Raw genomic sequence first — 23,659 nt, 5'->3', positions numbered from 1 at the left:
TTCCTTTTGCAGAGCAACACACACGCACACACACACGCACACACACATATTTATGCTCTGAAACACATCAAACTTATAAAAGCTTTTTTTGGGTCTAATTCTAATGTCTGCTGCAAAAGATAATGTTTGTCACACTGAAACACAATTCTCTCCACAGCAGATGTTTAACTTCTCAAAGGTTTCGTGTAAATATTAAGTTGACTGATGAATTTGATGAATGATTATTTCCAGGAATATTCCAAATATAACAAGACTCCCGCTGCTCCAGTATGAAGGGCCCTAAAGAAAAACGAATGCACGGACAAACTTACAAACACACACACAAATATTTGTCCACATATACAGACAAACCACAAAATATTCTCACTTGCATTTGCAAACACATACCTCTGCACAAGTAAACACCCAGCACGCCCACAAACACTAAAAACAGCCAAAGTCCAAGTGTTAAATAGTTCCACTCTGAATCTTAAGAAAAAAAAAGACGATGCAGGCCCCTGTTACACATCGGTGTGTGTGTGTTTGTGTGTGTCAGGTTGAGTTATGTTATTGATTTCACGAGTCGGGCTCAAGATTCAAATTTATGCCGAACGAAAACAAAACTTTACGGTTTACCCCTGTTTACGGTTTTTAAATGAGTTTTCCCTTCAGCCTCACACGAAGAGTTGGATCAAATTTGAACGAGAGAACACGTTTGAAAAAGAAAGAGTTTCTCACCTGTTGCTGATACATTCTTTTAGCTCTGTGGTCCAGGAGCTGACCTGCTGGTCATTGTCCGTCTCAAATATCAGACTACCTCGATTAACCTGTGGAGACAAAGACGCTTTCAAATATACCGTCCTTCGTTATGTGGAAGCCACGCAAGCGACATTGTGTAAATGCGAGAACGGGCCTTTCTCTAACACACACACACACACACACACACACACACACACACACACACACACAGGGAGAGTGACTATTACTCCATTCTATCTTTACATAGATGACAGTTGTCAAATGCAGCTTCTTTAGGACAGCCATCTTAATATCCTTCAAGTTCAAACCAACAAAGGTCTAAATGAAGGCTGCTGGTGAGCTTTGTTATGAAATGATATGACACCATGATTGTCCCGTTTCCACTTCATGGCGGATTGAGGGTTTGAGGCTTGCAGGCAAATGCTGCCTGCAAGCTTAGCAGCATCGTACATCCGTTTAGTTTAAAACCTCGTACGCACCTTTAAAACAAATGTGTTTAAGTTGTCGGGCATCTCCAGCCGGTTGCAGCGACGGACTTCTTGGATGTCCGAGCAGGGAGTCGTCAGCTTGGGACCGGAGGCCTGAAATACACAATCAAGACGGTCAGGCGGGTCAGGCGGCACTCTCACGAAAAAGACACTGAAAAAAAGAAGCGAGTGAGTGAGTGTTCCTGCATACAATTATGATCTCTTCCTCAGTTAAATGCCTGTGATTGACAGTGTGATGGGGCCTGACTCCCAACCTGAACGACACACGAATCAATCCTCGACCCTCTGCTTCTCAAACCGAGCCCAGCTCAAAGCTTCACGGTCAAACACACTGAAAAATCTACTCAGCGGCAAATAAGTTCAGCGAGTTTTGTGCATTTCGAGCCCCTTTTCAGGATTATTCACGTGTCCATGTGTGCGTTCGCTGTAATGTGTATGCACGTGTGAGTGCGACGCCTCGCTGCTGCAGCCGCTGAAGCCTCCCTTAGCTTAGCGAGAGAGAAAAAAGGCAGTGAATTATGTGGAAGAGGAGCATGACGGGAGCGCTCGAGGTCTTCCCCACCAGAACAAACTGTGTAATTGAAGAATTGGATACTCGGGGCTTCCTGGTGGCTGTTTAACCCGAGGCACCGAATGAACTCCAGACACTAAAATCAGGCTTGTGATCGTTTCCTGGTCGCGTCGACCGTCGGCGGCCCCTCGATTTTTTCGACTTTCAAAGTCCGGTCCCGACGCAGGTGAACCCGGTGTGCACATCGGTGGCTGCACAACTACACACACACACTCGTGCTCAGACTAAATCGCACGTCACTAATAAAGCGGTGCCTTTCGAGCCCCCTTAAACAAACGAGTGCTAACAGAGCCGGCGGCATGAACACAACACGCACACGGATGGATGGCTGGGTCGGCCATGTGTACGGGCCGGTGGCATGTCGGGTCACAAGGTCTCTTCTGAAATGAAGTCCGGTTGACAGATGATAAAAAAAATGTATATGTGTGGAGACGAGGGAGCCAGCCACTCTTATTTAGGGGTTTGTAACTATTGTGTGTGTGCTATGTGTTAGTGTTACGAATTGTTGCAGTTTTTGTTTGTTTAATTAAAAACGCTAAACGAAATCCTGTGACACAGACCTTTTTGTCTATGAATCGCAATATTTATACTTTGCCAGGATAGCGCTATCTGGAGTGATAATGATGATTATTATTATTATTATAACTCGACCCAGGATTGAGTCCCCTCAAATTAATTGAATTATATGCAATTAAAGTGAAGTGCACACTTAACTTTCTCAAGCACACAGCGGAGGCTGAGGAGCTACAGTTGGCTCAACATGACTGTGAGCATCAAACGTATGCTAAGAGACCCAAAAAACTGGAGGGTGTGTGTGTGTGTGTGTGTGTGTGTGTGGGGTGTAGCGTGAGAGAGCAGAAGCAGCAAAAGGAAACAGACGAGACAGTGAAAGACGGCGGGCGGCGTTGGGTGGGAGAAACGAGAGGGACGAAGAGCAGAAGAAAGAGCAGGGAGGACGGATTCCAGGGCTTTTGTGCACCGGATGAGTTTGAGTCTATGTGACAGTGTGCAAGCCTGAGGAATGTCTGTGATAATCCCACACACACAAATACACACACACACACACATATCAAAAGAGCAGATTAACCCCCACTCGCCCAGTTTTAACCACAGTGTATTATAATGTCAATAAAAAGCGGTGTGACACAGAGATGAGAGGGATGTGACTCACTGATCTGAGTCAGTGAAGAAGGAACTGACTAAAAGTTACGCTCGAACCAAATTGTGGTCAAAGCTAAATTTGAGTCCAGGAGGCTCAGAGATCTTGTGCTTCTGCTTTCAAATTCTGGTGAAAACTTCAGGTTTTCTTATAACTGTCCTGCGCAGAAAGATGCAATCAATATAATCTCAAAAGGAAACGAGTGCACACGCAGAAGATAACAAAAAAAATCCTTGTTGACGGTAATGAATTCGTAACGTTCTGAAGCTGATTAAAAATATACGCATTTGGGAAATTAATGAATTAGATCAAGTTGAGGTTCATAGGTTCATGAAAAACTGACCATCAACAACCATTCCAATGATTGTGGAATCGATTAGCGTAATTCAATCAAAAATATATATTATATCAACTTCTGAAACTGGGAGGATTTGCTGCTTTTACCGTTTTATATCATATTACAATGAATATCTTTAGGTTTTGGACTCTGGGTCGGAGAAAACAAGACATTTGATGAAGTCATCTTGTGCTCCTGGGAAATTGTAACAATTTATAGAGGATTCGTTGAGAAAAGGATGCGAGTTAAAGCCTAAGGATAAAAAGAGACGGTGGACTCTGCTGCTGGTGAGCATACGAGTGGAGAGTTACTCATTCAGAGGAATTTATTGAGAGATTGTGAATGAGATTCTGACTAAGAGCATCTTTGAGGAACCATATGTGCCTGTGGTCGTCAAAATGATGAAGAAAATGATGAAGAAAAAGAAGAAGAAAAAACGACAACCAGGCAGCAGATGTCTGACTAGTTGAGCAACATGCTGGATTTCTGTGAATCAACTTTATCAGGGGAGCAAGTTCAAGCTCACAGTACATTTCCTCTAACTGCAAGTAGTCTGTAATACTCCCTAGAGACACACACGCACGCACACACACACACACACACACACACACACACACACACACACACACACACACACACACACACACACACACACACACACACCTTGCACTTTTTCTCCCTTTTCTGCATTTAGGCCCTTCCAGAATATGTCTTTACGCAGCACAAGCAAGCAATGTGGGCATAATGTGTGAGCGTAAATGAACTGTACGAAAAGTGCGCCGTAAAAACGACCGCAAGGAGATACAAAAAAAACTAAACTAAAACGAGACAAAACAAAAGACGCAAAAAGATACGCGAAACCAGAGCAAATATACGCAAAACGACCACAGAGAGGCGCCAAAGGGAACGACTTTAGAGTCGATAAACAACCACAAAGACGTTCGGCCGAGATCCAAAACGGTGCACAACGCGGCCGCAGGACAAGATAATTACAGAAAGTCGCAGAGCGCATAGTAACGAACAAAAGCAGAGCTAGAAAGAATCACAACGAGAGACAGATCTAGCACAAAAGGATCCAAAACGACCACAAAGACACTGAAAACAACATGTTTTTGCACCTTTACAGTCTTTGGGTTATACGTTTGAGTCCATTGTCCCATAGCTGTTGGCTTTTTTTTTGTTAATTAGAATATCTATAGTTGTTTATTTGTATTTGGCATTAACTTATAACCCTGAATAACCAATGTAACTAGTAATAAAGTCAACTTTATTATTGCCCAGAACCAGGGTTTTAAATATGAGTCACACATTTTCTTAAAACACATTTTAAAACCGAGCCCCTGGTGTGCAGGTGTGAGTGACTAGACTGCAGCTTTATCCTTTACGACAGAGGCGGCCCAAAACAACCGCTAATGAGACATGACCCTCCATCGACCTCCTCTACATGACAAACACTCTACGGGAGACGGAGAGAGAGGTCAGGTGCAGTGTTCCCTCTAAGCTGCGTGCGTGCGCGGCCGCTCAGGCCAGTCGAAATAGATTTTTCAGACCGCACAAACGTTTTTTTTTCAGGGGTTAAAAATCTTTTTTGCGCCAGTGTTTCTGAGCTAGGAGTGAGCCATCTCCTCAATAATAAGATCTTTGATGTGTCGAGTCTTCTTGGCCAATCAGCGTCCCGTTTCTCGACATGCGCTCTCTGTACCTCTGCTAGCGCTCTGCCTCCGTTAGCACCCCCAACCCCCCGCTGTCCTCCTCCGGGCGCCAGGAGTGAAGCTCGCCCAGAGCGCCACATGAGCTCGGGCCGGCGCTGTTTAGGCTCCTCTTGGCGGGCCCTGCTCCAGCAGCTATAGGCTACCATGGCGAAAAGAAAGGCAGAGCAGGCGCCCCAGAAAAAGGTCTGCCTAACGTTCAAACATGAGTGGCTAGATGAAATAGTCCAAACTGACACAGGTAGGATGAAACTTTCAGACATATTTAAATATGAAGGATATAAAGTTATTAAGTTGTTTATGTAGGCTACCTTTAGGAAAAATGACACCATGTCAATTTAATAGGCCTATAATTATTGTTAAGCACTGCATTAGCATTTTTCTTTCAATGAAGTTCCACTTAAATGTTGTACCTGCTGAGAAATGACTAAACACCTTTGATACTTTTATTTTTTATATATATATCATTATCAGTCATAACCAGTGAAGCAGTCATAACCTCCCCTTATTGAAGTTCAACAAAGATCCTTTAAGTTCAACTAAACTGACGGGTAAAACACCATCATTAAAATGTTCCCAAAGTCCAGCCATTATAAAGGATATTGAATAAATATCAACCTGGTATACATATTGATGCATTTGCTGTCATCTCTTTGAATCCCCTATGGCTAACGCAGGCTTGTGGTCATTTTTGGCAGGTCACGTGGTTGTGAATTGCTCACAGTGCGGCTGCAAACGTGTCGAAGTAGCACCACACAAAAGGTCACTCACTGCATGCTCAAAGCTTCAAGCGTTGAGACAATAATGTATTCCGGACAATGATTCAACATGCAATGTCTCCTTCTTATATGCATTTCCCGCAAAAATCTGCCGGTAGTCTTCAGAAACGTTGGGATTGCCACAAAAATACTAATTTCTGTGGCTTCAAAACTGTGTATCAGAAGCTGATGTGAGTAATCTGACCCTGGAACGACTTTTCAGTTTTCACGGCTGGTTCTTTTCAGATTGAGTCAACTTTCACTATTATGTTTCAACTACACACACACACACACACGCACGAGACTGATATTGTGAATATCAGACGCAGAGCTGTAACAGTGACGATAAGGCCACATATTGGTTTTTAAATTACATTTACTGCCCGTTTAATATCTCTATGATTCCCGTTTCCTCTACCAATTTAGCACAGCTTTGAGTTAACTACATGTGCTGCATTGTTCCTTTTGTGCATATTTATTACGTTGTGTGTATAACAGATATATACTTTTTGCAGTTTGAAATTTCCCTTTTAGGCTTCTGTATCAATTCATAACAATGTCTCCAACATTTCAGCCAGTCAAACCACTACAATTCAAAATAATGTTTTCTGAGTTTTAACCATATTTGGCCGTGTGGCATCTCTCATGTGAGGATTTGCTGCATTTCTGTTTTATATCACTTGGAATTAATTATGTTTAGATTTATTTTATGGACTGCAATGACAGTTTTCACAATGTTTTTGACATGTTATAGATACAAAATAAATAGATAAATCAATTATGTTAATAATAAGCTGTTTTTTAAAAACTTCTTAAAAAAAACAAAAGGCTGACCAACCAAAAAAATAACTGCTTCTCTCTCTCACACACACACACACACACACTCTCACACACACACACACACACACACACACACACACACACACACACACACACACACACACACATGAAAGTAGCTCACAAACAAACAGAGATGGAGCCATGCAACCTCTCACCCACACAATCAAAAACACTTCTACAGTTTGAGCGCACAAACCACACACACACACACACACACACACACACACACACACACACACACACACACACACACACACACACACACACACACACACTCGGGTGACACACAGGATGTTTGGAGTCCAAAACGATCTTCCCAGGGTCCCTTTCTCAAGGTCGTTGCCGCGGCAACTGAATGACACTCAACATTCCACTATCCCTCCGAGGGTCAGCATAGCCAACGCTGTCAGGGGTGTGTGTGTGTGTGTGTGTGTGTGTGTGTGTGTGTGTGTGTGTGTGTGTGCTGGACTGACCTTAAAACTCTGTAGGGTTACCTCAGAAGAGATTTTGGAAAGTGTGTACGCACAAATATCCTACACACACACACACACACACACACACACACACACACACACTGAAGCACCACCCATCAGGGCCTTATCAGGCAGAGGAGCCCTTGACCGACACATCTGTCTGTGGTTTTCGGGTTGTGATCATTGATGCGTTTCTTTTGCTTACCAAAAACTATTACAACACAATAATAAACCACACTAGCTTCCATTCACATTTAGCACATCGTGGAACCAAATGTACAGACAAAGAAGAAAATGCAAATAAAAGTGTGTTTCCATCCGCTACTGTTATACGTATACCAGGAGTCGGTTAATTCTCCAGTTGGGTGCCATGAAACTAGTGTCGCCCAAGTCATTAAAAGTGCGGCAGTCAAACCCCAAAGGAACAGAAACCACCAAAAATGTGACGTAAATAAGGCATTTATGGTTGTTTAATGTCTTAACTTTAGGAAGGTTATGGCTTCCTCATCGGTGCACGCAGATCTATTGTAAACGCTTCTCCTACTTCTTATAACCAAGCCATGCAATGGGGTCATTTCTTCATGTGGTGGGGAACATCTCACAGCTCTGCGTTGCTACTGTATTAACATTTAATACGTTTGAAAAGACAAACTGTTCGATGTGTTCATATAATAGCTAACGCTATTGTGATCTGTAGCAGCTGGCATTGTTTTCACCCATCTGATCCACTGACAGACTCCACCACCTGTTGTTTGTGTCACAGATCAACACTCTTGGTGGGACAGAAATAGATTCTCCGATCCCAGCGCACTCCTGGTTTCTTCCATGACAGGGAGGTTTAACTTTTCTTATTATCCGGTAATGCAGAAATCAATCAGATCGGAAGCCAAGTCGGTGGCAGAAAACACACAGAAACAATTGGCCTTCGTGTCACGTATCGACGATCTCATGGATCGCCGGTTTGTTTTTCCGACTCAGATATTGAGGCGATTTTAAATAACTTACTGCAGGAACTAAGATGGGAAAAGAGCAGCATGTCCTCCGAGAGCGAGCAAAACAAGTATCAACAGTAAAAATGCAGTAAAGCTCAGGTCAGATCAGTGGTTTGTGTTCGGTTTCTTTCAATTTGGAAAGTAGAATTTGAATCAGAAAGCAGATACAAAACATGATGACATAAAAAAATTTTTAAAAAGAAGAATATTGTACCTTTTCTCTGTGGCCTTCAAATTAGTGTTGGCTCGGGATTACATCCACAGATTACAGCTGTGATCATATATAACAAGAAAATGTTCAACATTTATTGAATCAATCCGTTTTTTGGGTTGTTTTTTTATATTTAAAGTTAAAAATAAATTTCCGATGAAACACGTTTTAGGTGTATTTTGTGCATTTGTGCTGTTTGCGTAATGCGTAGTGTTTGAGCCTTTTTTTTCTCTCAGATCAGCTCCTTCACAGTCCCCCCAAAAAATATTTTAGAAGCGTACCTCCATTGAGAAAAAACACACACCGGTGTACTGATTTTGTGTACGTGCACGTCGGTGGTGTACGAGCAGCCAGGAGATCAGATCGCATTCACAATCAGCTCTAACTGTGGCATCATGGAGGATGTGGGAAACACACACACACACACACACACACACACACACACACTAGTTTTTGGGGTTACAAACGCTGATAGAGATGAGTGTGTTCTAGGAAACCTGTCAGAAGCAGCCTTCAATGACGAATAAATGTGTCAGTTCATTGTGCTGGCCTGCTTGCAAACTTCTCAGAAACATTGATATGCACGCCGAATATGCAGAACTTAAGATGACGCGCACAGAATTCCCGGAACCAAGAGCAGTTCCACGTAATTTAATTAGTGGTGGTTTTTGTGCATAACAGAAGACTAATCAGCAAGAAAAAAAAGAGCGGAAAGGAGTGACATTTCAGCCTAATTCGGACAAACTGTAATCCAGGAGGCGGTGTCACAAGTTTATATTTCTTTCAGTAGTTGTTTTGTATGTGTAGTTGCACAACGGTATTCATTTTCTGTGCGCGTACCGACGCGGCTGAAAGACACTCCTGATGTCTCTTCAAGCCGATCGTCTTGGATATTTTCAGATCTTGGATTTGAGACGTTCACCACCGAATCTTCTGTCCCCTGCTCAAGTATTTCATCTGAGCTTCTCAAAGCACAGAAGAAAAAAAAGACTTGTGAAGCTCAACATCAATATCTCCATCTAGAAAATATGTCTCAGTAACACAAGATATTCTTCAGACTTGCCTGTGAACAATTTTCATTGGAACTACTTTCTATTAAAATTGTTTTACTGGGACTGTTGATAATGGTACGAATAGAAACGACTGAAAGTGAGGTCTTTGAAGTATCTCGATCGACCAAGAAAGATGCGTTTCTTTCTTTCTTTCTTTTTCTGCCGATACGAATGACCGGATGTTACGAGTTCAGTGTGATAAACGATTCGATTTTTGGCCAGAGTGATTACTTTTCTTTTTTTTTTAAAGTACAAACCCCCGTCGAATCCAAGATAAACAAATCACAGGAACATAATTACGTGAGTTCATGATTACTCTTCCCCGAACAAAAGCCAATCGGAAGCACAGCTGAAATTTCACGGAAACAAAACCGACCGGTCCGGCTTACTGAGAAACAGAAAATGGGTCCTGTGAATGTGTGTCGTGATGAGCGACGACGTGACGCAAGCACAAGTGCAGCTGGGTTTCCGAGTGTTTTTTACCTGACTCACAAAAGTGTTTTCATACTTGCATGAGAAGTTCTCTTCTTTTTTTTTTTTGGTGTGTATATAAATTAGTGATGAAGATCTACTTCTTGAATAAATAATAATAATACCAAATAATGTAGGGACACTGGCAAAATGTTGTTCAGTCAGAATTCAACAACTTTGATGGTGGAGGAGATTTCACTACACTTGACATGCGTCAGTTATGGGTGTGTGTTTATGTGTTGTGTGTAATTCCTAAACTAACTCTTACTTTCAAGAGTAATCGCACTAAACACAACATCCTATATTTTTTATTTGATAACAAGATACTGGCTGTTTTTTACTTTAAATGAATTAACTTGAACAAACATAGTTTTAAAAATGCACCTGAAATCATTTTGGTAATTGATTAAAGAAGCATTTTATATATATATATATATATATATATATATATATATATATATATATATATATATATATATATATATATATATATATATATATATATTCTTGAGAGTAAATGATTGTTCAAAAAGCAGTAAATGAAAAGATAGTAAAAATATGAATTGGCCCTGGATATTTCTATTTCCCAATAGTGGCTGATAATACCTGCTGATGCATTGGCTCTCCAACACTAGAAAAAATGAAAACGCGACAGAGAGACATGCCCATAGTTTCACTCCTGTGCCACACCATTGTCTCCGATTAAAACCAAATTAAACCTTACTGTGCAGTTTGTGCGCCTTATAACTACAGAGCCTGACTCCACTGAGCCAGAACCAGGTTTATACAGCGCAGGAGATCCAGCCTTGATAACATTTTCCACACAAGAGGCAGAGCCAAGAGGGACTCGCCAGGGCCAGAGCAAACTCCAAATGTTTATAGCGCAGTATCAGAAGTCTCTGTTTGCTTAGTGAGAAGCTTCAGCCACAATTGACAAATCATCTCCGCTGGTAAGTGGAGGGGAAACTGAGAGGGACGGATAATGAGTAGAGGCTAGTTGTGTTTGGCCCTGTAATAAAGACCAGGATAAAGACTTGCCTAGAGAGTGAGGGGACTCAGAATAAAGATGGCGAGGATTGAGTAGAAAAGGAAAGAGCAGAGTAGATATAGAAATGTTCACACAGGGTTTCTGCACTTTTCACAGTCCACATGTTTTTGCTCAAAGTGTGACAGAACAAACAAATGTTTAAAAAGCTACATTGCGGCTGCGATTGATGATTATCTTCATTTTCCATTAATCTGAAGATGAATTGTTTCTTTGTTAATTCTATAAAATGTTTTTTTTGTTAAAACTGCCAGACTAAAATATAAAACAATTAATCAATTATCAATATAGTTACTGGTTAATTGACAAATCATTGCCAGTCTAAAGAACATTAACTTATCCTCATATGTGCCAGGACTTCCCACCTGGGTAAGTGGCAGAAAATAGATGAAGAAAATAATAAATATATTTTAAAATTTGGGCTTAAAATGTACTCTTCATTATAAGTGGATTGGGTATCGTTGACAATGATGACATTCAACACCGAATTCTCAAACTCGTACAGTATAATTTTCATATTTACAGTTTCTACAGAAACTCTGGTTCTGCGACAGTGAAGCAAAGAAATAAAAGACACCCAGTTGCCAGTTCATTAAGGTACACCTAGCTACAACCAATGCAATACGGCAATAAATCCTCCCTTAATTAAGGTTATGATGTTCAGTTGAAGCCGTTTAAAGGAGGCCTATATTCAACCTAATGATCATTTTGGAGGCTCCATTTGAACAACACCACAAACTACATCCTGCTTCAGTGAACACCTCGCGAAAAAATCTGTTGCAAGCCCGTTGTACTGGACCGCATTAGCCTTGGCTAGCTGCATCTAATAAACTAACAAAATGGTTCCTGTACTCGGCTGACAGGCTTCGGAGAGTCTTAAAGTCAATAAAGAGCCACAAGTTGAACTTGGTGAGCTACAACAAGTGTTTGCACGACTACAAACACCCTTTGATACTGCAAGTAAAAAGAGCGACTTAATCTGACTGCAATTACACCCACTCAGAGCATGGCACAAAGCTGCTTGCTAACATAATAGTGTTTGCAGGTGTGTGTGTGTGTGTGTGTGTGTGTGTGTATTGATGAATAAGAAGAACAGAGGCCAAGAGAAAACTGTTAGGTGAGGGTGTTGCACAGCTCTGCTTTGGGGGCTTTCCACATGCAACTCAGCAAGGTCATGTGCACTGGCAATTTGATTGTAGGTCAGACACACACACACACACACACACACACACACACACACACACACACACGCATGCACACACTAGAGTCCCACAGAGATGTTATGTCGGGGGAAGAAATTCACACATTTCAGATGCACGAAGGATTAAATACTATAAATGACCAACGAGGAAAACGTTGTATTAAAATGAAATATTCTTTAACGGCGGCAGCGACACCACGACAAGCACAAAAGACACAGAACTAGAAAGCGAGAGATCTGACAAACATCTTGACCACATGACTCTAACCACTCCGCTTCCTTTAGATGTTTCTATAGATTTTGATGACGCAGAAACACACACACACACACACACACGCGCCCAAAGAAAAAAAAAGACTGACGCACAAGACTCTGAATCCAAATAAATATAAACAAAAGCGACAAATGAGGGGAAAAGCTGCCATCTGTAGTAAAGCGTGTCCTCTGTGAGCTTTGTTGTGCGTCACATCATGGCTTAACTTCTACATTTCAAATCAATCGTCTTTCATATATTCATTTCTTCTTTTTACATGAGAAAGCATTTTGCCCCTCCTGGTTCCCAGTACCTGGTTCCCCACTTATTCCCATCTAGTTCCACAGAATGATATGAATTTATTTTGTTCACATCGCTTTGATTGAGGTTCTTGAACGAAGCTTTGAACGTCTGTCGTCAAAATTGGAATAGGAATTTGTTTTATTGCGGTTATATAAATTGAATTTACGACAACTATGGATTGAAACAGGATTTTTTTTCCGATTTTGATAATTAATAGGGGCCAACTATTGATATTTTTCAATACATTTTTTGTTGTAAAATATTGATATTTTTTTATATATTGTTTTTGATACATTTTTTTTGATACATTGCTACCTTTTTTGTATATGTATATTGATATTTTTCAATACATTTTGACAGAAAACCAAGTACCTGAAGTACAAAAACGAGAACCTGAACAAAGTGATTCTTAAGCTGCGCGATAAACATCGTCGGGGCTAAAGAGGAAAACCCCCCAAATCTCCGTCGCCATCTTTAAACCCGCCATCCAACAGAATGTGCAAGTCTGACACCAACCCCCAAAAAATAGGAACCAACACTCACCTCCAAGAGGCTGTGCCCTGAAACCCTCACACATAATTGAAGAGGCCTCTCAAAGAAGACCAGATCCAAGCCGACCACTGCAAAGCTTTACGACCTCCAAGAGATGGGGGTCTTCTGGCGGACTCATCCACAGAGAGTTCGCAAGTCGGGTTCAATTCCTCAAAAATATTTCAATATCCCCCAGTCAAGGTCTCCTGAAAACAGCGTGGGCAAACCCCTGGTTCATGTAAACGTAGTCACTGAAATGGATCTGGTCTCTAAACTCTTGCCCACAACATGAGCTTTTCAAATCACAAATGTCCACATGAATCATATCGTGTTACATCTCATATTATACCAACAAACAAGAAGAGCAACAATTCAAGATCAGAGGCCAGAATTCTTTTTAAAGGGTCAGACATGTCTTTGATTGGTCTCCCCACATACCCTTCATAGTTGAGAGAAGTTGAAGAGATTGTCTCGTCCTTCACTGTCTGCAACATCTGAGAGGTTTCAGTCCTTTGACGCCGCTAGTTCTATTTACATGGAAATGTGTGGGTTTTAACTTGGTCGGATCTCTTTACGACGCCCCATATTCCTGGAGGGCGTCATTACTGCTGACTTTGGATAAACACCGGTTTTCATCCCTCAAGCCAACTTTCACCCAAGCGTGGGGTGTTAGGACTTATAATTATAAAGCAAAATGCTAAATTGTAACCCAAATAAGACGGAATGTAGCCTCAAACTCTATGATCTTGAACTCATCTTGAACACATCTTTTAGGTTTTCTTACACTTTTCTAGTGTTTGCACTTCCCTTGCAATGTTTTGTCTAAACACCTCACTGTGACAAAATGCGGAAGTCTACGAAACAGGTGTTTTCTTTTACAGGTTACTTCTGTTTTTTAAAATGATTAGTCAGTGAAGTAAAACAAAAAGAAAGAAGTAAAGCATTTGGTTGTTTCTACTAAGAATCATTTGGGTTTTAGACCATTGGTTGAAGACGTCATCTTAGGTTCTGGAAAAGATTATTTCTATTTTCTGAACACTGCATGTGCATAACCAATCCCCCCCAACATGGTTGTCGTTGGGAAATCAATATTCTCATGCAACCCTGCAAATATAAGCAAAGGACTGCACAGCTTGTGGATGTCAGCAATGATAGCTTTAGTGCTGAATTTATCTCATTGTTGGATTCGATTGGTTCCTGTCAGAGAGTACAGAAACCGACTCACCGCTTTGGCCACACCCTCGACCTTGTTCTTGCATATGGCAGTGACATGGAGCATTTAATAGTCTTTCCACAGAACCCTCTTTTATCAGACCATTGCCTTATAACTTTTGAGTTTATACTGCCGGAGTGTACGCCGTGAGGCAAAGGTTCCTACACCAGATGTCTAACTGACAGTGCTGTTGCTAGATTTAAGGAAGCGATTCCTTCTGTATTTGATTCATTACCATGTTAACCCCCATTACCTTCTGTGGAACCAGCTTACACTTTCAGTCTGGGGGGCAGACACAGTCACCTCATTTAAGAGTAGACTTACGACTTTCCTCTTTGATAACGCTAATAGTTAGAGCTGGCTCAGGTTTAGCCCCTAGACATGCTGCTATAGGCCTAGACTGCTGGGGGACATCTTAGGATACACTGAGCTCCTCTCTCCTCTTCTCTCTCTCATACTACTACTCATTATATGAATAATATTCATCATATTCATTGCATGTGCTGTAACTCTGTTACGTTATTCATTCTTTACACATGACATCTATTGCTTCTGTCCATCCGGGGAGAGGGATCCTCCTCTGTTGCTCTCCCTCAGCTTTCTTCCCTTTTCCCTTCTTCAGGTTTTTTCTATTTTTTTGGGGGAGGTTTTCCTGATCCGATGTGAGGTCCCGGGACAGGGATGTCGTATGTGTACAGGTTGTAAAGCCCTCCGAGGCAAATTTGTATTTGTGATTTTGGGCTGTACAAAATAAACTGAATTGAAGTTTGGCTTTTCAAATCAACAACATTATGCCAACAAACCAGAGATATTGTTCCCAGAGGGGTTTCCAAACTCAGAGCCAACTGGATATGTGCCTGAAGATTCCCAGAAGCTTTTTTACAATTAAAATGAAAGGCATGTCAGTAGAAAGAAACTAAACTAGAGCCTTCAGGTAATCTAGTCAAATGACTCAAAGAAGACAAACAGGATTAACATTGACATTCACGCTTCACCATTTAACTTCTCACCAGCGGGATGAATGGATTTATTGCATGATATTCACACCGTAAATAAATGTGGTGAATGCGATACACACGCAGGCTTGTGCACACATGCAAACAGCTACATCCATTATATGACTCAGCCAAGTCACTTCAAGGCCTAATTTCTAGGTTTCATGAAACTCAAACAAAGATTTGACTTTGTGGGTGAGATACAAAGACTGCTATGATGTAAAATGAAACTAAAGTCCTGTCCCTCTCTGAAGAGATAATCTCTGCTTCAAAATACATTTATCAACAGAGGCCGACCGGACATCTGGAAGTAAGGCCCAACGTGACGTTTTCAAATGTCTTATTGCGTCAAACAGCCCCAAACCCAGAGATATCGAGTTTACTATCACATAAGATAAAGAAAAGCAGCAAATTCTCACATTTGAGAAGCTGGAGCTAGATGATTTTATGACCATTCAGGTGACAGAGGCCCAAGGGTTCCCATTAAAAAAAATGAATACCCTTACCGAATATCCACAGGAAATAATAGTATACTTGAGAAACAATCCACTCTTACACGTCGTCTCTCAACTCCAACTCCAGTCCCGCATCTCGAGTTGCCAATCGGACTGCACACAATGAACGGCGCACGGAAAAGGAAGTCTCGGCCCGGATGTCCACTGGCGACACCAGAACCCGAAAAGAAATACAGCCCCTTACCTCCACAGGGAGATTTATACGTCATGAGATCGATGGCGAAAAGGTTCCTAGATTAGACTTGGTTTAACTAAGCCTAACTTTTCACACTGACTTTATCCTAAAGGATCAGCAAAGACATGTTTGATTAAAAACAGCGATAGTAGAAAGCCTCATGTGAAGCAGAATTTAGCCAAAAGTCAAACATCTGTGTGTGCACAGTTACATCAGGTATGCTAGTCTTGATACACAGTGATGGGATTTAGGTTACACTTAGTCCACTGTATTTCTGATGATATCCTTCTGTATGAATGATCTAAGTAACCTGAGTCTTAGCAAGGGAAGATTTTGTGTTTGTGTGTATTTGGAGAACCTGAGAGTAAGAGACAAGTTATTTCTTTTTCAGCGTAACATAAGATGTCCCACAACTGGAACACTGCAACGGTACATTTCTGACACCTTTGAAGTCCATGTGTGTATGGCAAACTAAATCAATAGTTAACTACTGTGTGTGTGTGCAACCAGGGAAGCTTCTTTAGGACCGCTCACATGTTTTGGAAGAGATTTGCAGACCTTGCGTTACAAAAATGACCAACAGGCCCTCTTATTTTCTGGCCTAACTTTTAGTCCTTCTTTCTTCTGTCTCCTGCTGCTGCGCCCCTCGTGTCTTTCCTGGTCGGTTTCATTCCGCTTCTGGTTGAGCTGACTGGGGCCCATATGTTCAGAGCCTTAGTTGTGGTATGCAGCAAGAGCCAAATTAACGCTGCATGTTGCCATATGAGAGACCGAAGTACAACAAGTAACACAGAACAGATGGACACCAGAGCCTGGTTGTTGGAAAAGTATTTTCCACTGATGTTGCAAACTTCTCTCTTACTGTCTCTTACTTAGCGAGAGGGAAAAAAGCCAAACTCTGCAGAGATGTAGCAAGAAGAAACGTGCAAAAGTAAATGTAAATACAAGAATGCATGTATTTAAAACCCATTTTGACTACACTTAACTATAATCCTGATGGTTTGATAAGAGCCTAGGCCTATTACTGGAAGTTCTTCCATTATTTTTCTTTTTTCTGAAGGCTCCAGATAAAGAGCTGCTTGACCCTGATGGGACGGATAAAAAAAAAAAAATGGGTAGACAAAGCTTTTATCATATATGTCAAAATACATGAAAATATATGTGTCACAAAAACCATGAGGATCAGACTAGAAGAGCTGAAACGAACGCATGCAAAAGCACAAACACACACAGCTGAGATGAGTGTGATTAAGAAGCGGTCTGAGGAAACGTATCGGACTGCATGCAGCAGTCTGTTGGAATTGACTCCGGAGGACAGAATACCACGATTTTCCTGGCAAGGCGCTAACCTCGTCTGTAACCTTGACTCCCGTACGTCAGATGAAAAGAAGAGTGGGGCTCGGTGTTGCCGAAACGTCTAAACGTCTACCTCGGCTGAGAGAAAGTCAAAGCTGGCGGAGCTTTTTGAGATAACCCCAAGGCCAGGAAAACTGCACATTAAGATACTGAAAAAGATACTGGAACAAATGCCACTCACTGTCCTTACAGCTTTTTCGGAGGGAATGTGGACAAAGTAATCAAAAAAGTAAATTAAAAAAACATGACACAGAGACGGGAATGTTAATTGTTTTTCCGTCCCGGTGTCGGTTTGGCCTCATCAAAGCAGAGAGGCGCGATAGAGACTTAAAAAGGTTAAAGTCTGAGGCGACTCTAGAGGAGTTATGTGGACTTCTGCTTGTTCCAGCTGACGGGACAAGATTCACTTCTGTAATAAAACAAGTGTTACATCACTTCGACTATTTGGTCACCCCATCTGCAAAACAAATAAATAAGAAAATACAGAACTGGAAGAGGTTGATGCATTACATCCACCCTCTAAAGTCTCTTTTTTAACATTTTCCCTGAATTTCTTATAATCTTATCTCATGATTTTAAGGAATTTTCTCATTCAGTAGATCGTAATGGGGAAGAATTACAGCATTATGTTTCATTCAATTAGCAACAAATTGGATTAGGTTGCTTTTAAAATATGCAATGACATTTTTTGGTACAAATTATGTGACTGTTGTAATTATCCAATATTACTATAACATCGCTAATTTAACTATTTTATCATTTTAGACCATTTGCACAACACTATACAGTGTTAAGCTATCACTGGATCACTGGTATTAATTTTTTTCACCACTAATATAGAAGCATGAAAGAGAAAAGTGTCCTCATAAATTAAAGCGCGAGCCTCACACAGTCTTACTCTGTTTTTACAGTTTTGCAGTATGTTAAAATGAACCCAACCGTAACGACATCTTTGCAGTCCCTTGTCAGTTGTTTGCTTATTTCCCCTGCTGTTTTAAAGTGAATAAAAGTGATCTCATCAATCTGGTGATTCGCTGACGGAGTAAAATCCTTGGCAAATCAAATGCAGACATTTACGCAGACTAGACAATAAAGATGGAAAAATACATGGGAGCAGTTTGACAGCCAGATTCGACGATCGTTTTCCTCTGTCTTCTGACAGAGAAGGGAGTTTGATAATTGGCGTGCGTTCGCGTCTGAATTAAGCAGCTTAAAGCTACGTTTGAACTGACATTAGCACTGCATAAAAAAAAACTGGCTCAACTTTTGCCCCGGCAGGGCGCTTGCGACTGGAACTTTCTCACACAAATACATTCATCAGGTTCCCTGCAGCTTCCTCCTTTGTGTGAAAATGAGCTTTCTGATATTCTCACACAGAAAGATGTAAATTAAAATACATATGAACACTACCCATGGATTATTATCTCCTGTGCAGCGTGAAGGCATACAGGCACACATACATACACACAGAAATAGCGCACAGATGTGTGAAACCCTAATTGACACCCACACAACGTCCAACAATGACCAGCCCAATATATAACTCAACCCCAACACATTATGCGCGCTTAAAATTACTTCATTTAGGGTGGGAATGCATGCATGCATTTTTTCTGTATGTTTAAATGTGGGCATGCAAGTCCACAGCCCGCCTTCCTTTTAAGGCCATTCTCAGGACCTCAACTCTCTGCCCTGCCAAGAACTCTCACACACACACACACACACACACACACACACGCACACACGCACACACACACACACACACACAGCAGCAGCAGCAGCAATGGAGTTGGTTAACTTAAGAAGCCTTGCAATCAGCCCATGAAAATCCTGCCAATGCCTTTCCATTCTGATCAAATATGCATGTGCGCTCGCACACACACACGCACACGACACACACACACACACACACACACACTCAGAGAGAGAGCTCTGGCTCTATCATTAACTGAATTCCCTCACGCACATGGTTAGGGCTGCAGCTGGCTGAAGAGCTGAGGGCTGCTAAATATAAAAACACTATAAGCGCACATACACGCACGCACGCACACACACACACACACGCAAGCATGCACCGTCTTTTTCATTACCTCTGCTTGTGCCAGAATACACACAACCTGAAAGGAACTGAACTCTGTGCTGTAGGTGGCGGCGACCAGGACAGGCAGTCAACTCACTCCAAACTGATTCCTGGTTTGGGGATCTTTGGGGACTGGGTGTGCGAGGACATGCAGCTGGCCCCATCTGGAAATATTACAGTATGTTTGCTGTGTGTGTGTGTTTGTGTGGAGCCAAGCATGTAGAATGAAAAAAAAAAGAGTAAAAGAAACACATCTTGCTGTGTTGTGATGAGGGATAGGGGAGGGCAAGCGGATCTTCCTTGATCCGAAACGTAAAAACACACAAATTAATATATTTAAAAAGGGGGACAATTTCATATTTTTCTGATTGTCGAGTTGATGTACTCATCATGAGGAAATAAGAAGAAATGTTGTGAGTGGCTGAAGCGAACCCCACACAAACAGGAAACAGTGTAGGAGGCATATCTACTCACCAAATAGTAAAAGGAGACATGCATTTTGCAGATTCTTTGAGGTAATTGAGCACAAAAAATGGCCACACAGGGCAAATGCTGTGCTATGCGTGACAGTAATCGGCGATGCACAGATAGGTTGTATCAGGCTTTACTCGTACGATCAGCAACTCCATTTCCTCAGGCTTCTTTAACTAGGTTAAAGGGCAAACTATCCGTTATCTAATCTCAAAAGGTAATCAGTGTGAAACAAACGACGGCGTTTTAACAGTGACCCTTCTGCTCTGCGGGCAAGGCAAGAACATACGTGATGCTCTTATTAGTTTTCATCAGCTGTGACCAGACGAGTTATATCATCTCTTTGGCTTCTTCAGCACATTTTAACACCAAAGCCCGCCCAAAACTTCACAGCACACTTTGCAGCTGCAGTTGAAACCCAAACCAATCACTGGGGGCAAAGATGTGATGAAAACAACCCATAAAACACACGGTTTGCTGAGACGAAGCTAAATGTCATCACAGCTTTGGTCTTGTTTTGTCATGTGGCAAACTGTACAGCAACAAGAGCTTCTCAGATGTGGCGAACTATCATTTATAAAAGCAAAACAAACACAGAGAAAAGAGATTATTTGAAGAAAAAGGAGGTCGGGGGGGGGGAACCCCTGTGACTAAAACAGCTAGGAACAGGAAATGACTTTGTGCCTCTGTGTGTGCACATGCATTTGTGACACAGCCTGGCATTATGACATTAACCCCTTTAAAGCCCTTACAGGCTTCTGTGGGTTTGCGTCGTATTGATGAAAACAAACAGATCGACAGAACTCTCCATCTTCCCCAGATGTGAAACACAAGCTGAGGAACCTAGCAGCTGGAGGATGGTTCAGTGGTGTGACGACTTCTGAGAAGAAGCTCTACAAACAGTTGCAAGAACTGCAAAACACACGTTCTTGTGAAACACGGTCCTATTAAAGCCGGCACCTGCTCTACCAAGAACAGGAACCGAGGAATTATCAGCGACATGCATGCTGCCTCATGTACATCTGCGTGTTACAACTAGAAAAAGTAAAGAAATCATGTTGTACATATTACATTTGGGTGTTTAGATTGACTAATTTCCAAATGTATTAATCAAAAACATGATAATGAGGCTCATAGGCTCTTGCTTTGACCTTCTTCTTAATTGCAATACTAGAAAAACTTAAAAAATAAGGCAGCAACAGTCGGACAAGAGGAGAAGAAAAAAAATGTTGCTGCAGTCTAAAATTATTTCTACAGCTCTGAAAAGTTCAATATTTAGCCTATTCGTTTGCTAGCTGAGAAGATACCACTGTTTTGTGTTTTTTTATAGGCTACTACTCTAATTTATGTGCATTAACTGTGGAGTCAGAGCTAAGACACGATTGATGTAGATTTACGTGGAAAAACAGTCCAGAGCACGGTTGCAATACTTCTTTGCTGACTATTATATAACTATTACTATAACTATTATAACTATTTCTTTAATTAGCGATGTCAAAGCATTTATCACATATACACATATACATATATATATATATATATATATATATATATATATATATATATATATCACTCCTGTCCCGTTTAGTCACTGAAGATCTTTTGCAAGAACTATGCAGCCGTGTTCCATAAACGCCAAACCAGTGGAGCATGTGCGATTAAACCAAACTGAGAATGAGAGCATGACAGCATGCACAGACATCTGTTAATGCCGCACGTGTCGCCACCAAAACAAACCTGACGAGAGAGACAGCAGTATTCACAGATATCTAGATGTACGCCACATGTACTGCAGCCATCGCTTGACTGAAGCTCTAACTTCCTCTCTCTCCTTCCTGGGGGACCAGTGTGCAGCCTTTTTAGACACCATTTATAAGTCATCACATTTAGTTTGGAATGGCATTACATGAGGCTATTGAATGTGTGGATTTTTTGTGTGGCAAATCAAACATATATAAACGGACATAGTCGTCAATTACACCCACAATGTGTACATGTTTCCAATAACCGCTTTGTGTATGTGAGATATGTGTGTATAGATGCAAGCGTGAGCCGATGTTTCTACCTTTGGAGGATCATAGAGCTCCAACTGGTACCTCTCCCCTCCTCCTCTTCCTCTTCCTGCTACTTGAGCGTCCCTGATCCTCCTGACCAGCAGGCGGCAGCGTTGCCAGCGGGGCTGAGTGTCTGAGAGAGTGTCTTCCACCAGCAAGTACCTCAGTTGGCCCTCTTTACAGCAGCCGCTCACCTCTGACCTCTTCTGCCTCATGCTTCCGCTGCGTAACCAACGGAAGCGATCCCGGAAGTGAGAGGCTACTCCGGCCATAGACATGTGTGAAGAGGCTGGGGGCAAGGCTTCAGAGTTCAGACAAGAGGAAGAGGGGGAGGAGGACACTTCCCCGTTTGTGGAGGAAATCCCGCCCACTCTGTCACCATTATTTGGGGGATTGTTGGTGGTGGTGGTGGGGTTGGGGTTGCTAGAAGCCAGGTCCTGGGATGAGGGGCGACTGGGCCGTTTCTTGAGCAGCCGTCTTACGGTCTGCCGGATTTGGCTGACGGAGAAATGTGTGACGTCAGCGTGCGCGGGGATGGAGGTTGAGGAGTCGGAGGAGTACCGTTCAGATAGCTGCCGCCGATCGGTGCCGTAGATCTCCTCGTTGCTGCGACTACGAATCAGCAGCGACCCGCTGCCTCCGCCACGATTCGACCCCCTGAGCACCACCGGGTTTCTCAACGAGGAGCTGCCGGCCGCACATCGCAGAGGTTGCTCCTGCTCCCGGCTCGCCACCGCCGGCTCCGCTTTTGGCGACACCGCGGCCAACAGGTCCGCTCCTCCTCCGCTCGGCCGGCCCGCCTCGCGATAGTCCTGCACCCCGGACAGAGATGTGATGCGCAACCGACCAATCACGGTCTGTGACGGGAGAGCCGGGGCCCCTGGAGTGGTGAAGGAAGCGTTGCTGGGAGAACTGGAGCCTGTGCCCTGGCCGAGCAGAGCGCCATCTTTGTCGACCTCGCCGCAGAAGTGCTGCTGGAACAGGTCGGTGAACTGCTTGGAGAAGGTCTCCGCCGGGAGCACGTCATGCTGCGGCCGCTCTCTGGCGAAGCTCCGGTAGTGTCCGGCCAGCTGCCGGGCTGTGGCGATGGCGTGCAGTTCGCAGAATTCCCTCCAGCCTCGCGGGGGCGCCGCCACGCCTGGGCCACCGCCGCCTCCTGCTGTCGCTGTGGTGGTGTTGGCTGGATGGATAGTGTTACCATTCATTGCAGTAACCAGAGCGGCTGAGAATCACTGCTGCGAGACAAAGAAGGTTTGAAAAGAGATAGAAAAAGGGGAAGAGGAAATGAGAAATGGATGGTCGGAGAAGGAGGTGGGGGTCAAGGGGTTGATTTGGAGACAAGAGTGGAGGGATGGACGGTGGGGCAAAGGAGCAGAAAAAAAGAGATGTTTGAGGGACAAACAAAAGGAGAGATATGGAAATGCAATTAGAGGCAAATCAAGATAACGTGGAGGGTTGTGCAAGAACTGGAGCGCTGGCTAAACAGTCGGAGCACTTCTTAGAACTACTAGAAAGTTTGAAACAGTTCAAACACTGAGTAAGAACAGCCAAAAGTCTGATTTCATCTGTGCTCAGTCTCAAACACAAACTAAATTGGATTGCGTGGGCCCGCAAAGAATCTCTGGCAATCAACCAATCATAGAAAATCTTAACGGTTGAGGACGGCCT

General features: G+C 42.5%; 1 protein-coding gene across 1 annotated transcript in view; it reads right to left on the bottom strand.

Annotated features, from left to right (window-relative positions):
• Positions 1-23,196, bottom strand: part of sh2b3 (SH2B adaptor protein 3) — a gene marked incomplete at both ends in the record, with an annotated part of 30,223 nt that extends 7,027 nt beyond the window's left edge. The window contains 3 exons of the mRNA XM_079221941.1: positions 718-806; positions 1,218-1,319; positions 22,003-23,196. Of these exons, the coding sequence (XP_079078067.1) occupies positions 718-806; positions 1,218-1,319; positions 22,003-23,196 (1,385 nt within the window). The remainder of the gene's footprint in view (positions 1-717; positions 807-1,217; positions 1,320-22,002) is intronic.
• Between the last annotated feature and the right edge of the window lie 463 nt (positions 23,197-23,659).

This window comes from Taurulus bubalis, assembly GCF_910589615.1.
Source record: "Taurulus bubalis genome assembly, chromosome: 8".
In the NCBI taxonomy this organism is placed as follows: Eukaryota; Metazoa; Chordata; class Actinopteri; order Perciformes; family Cottidae; genus Taurulus; species Taurulus bubalis.
This window is presented reverse-complemented; position numbering and strand designations above follow the sequence as displayed.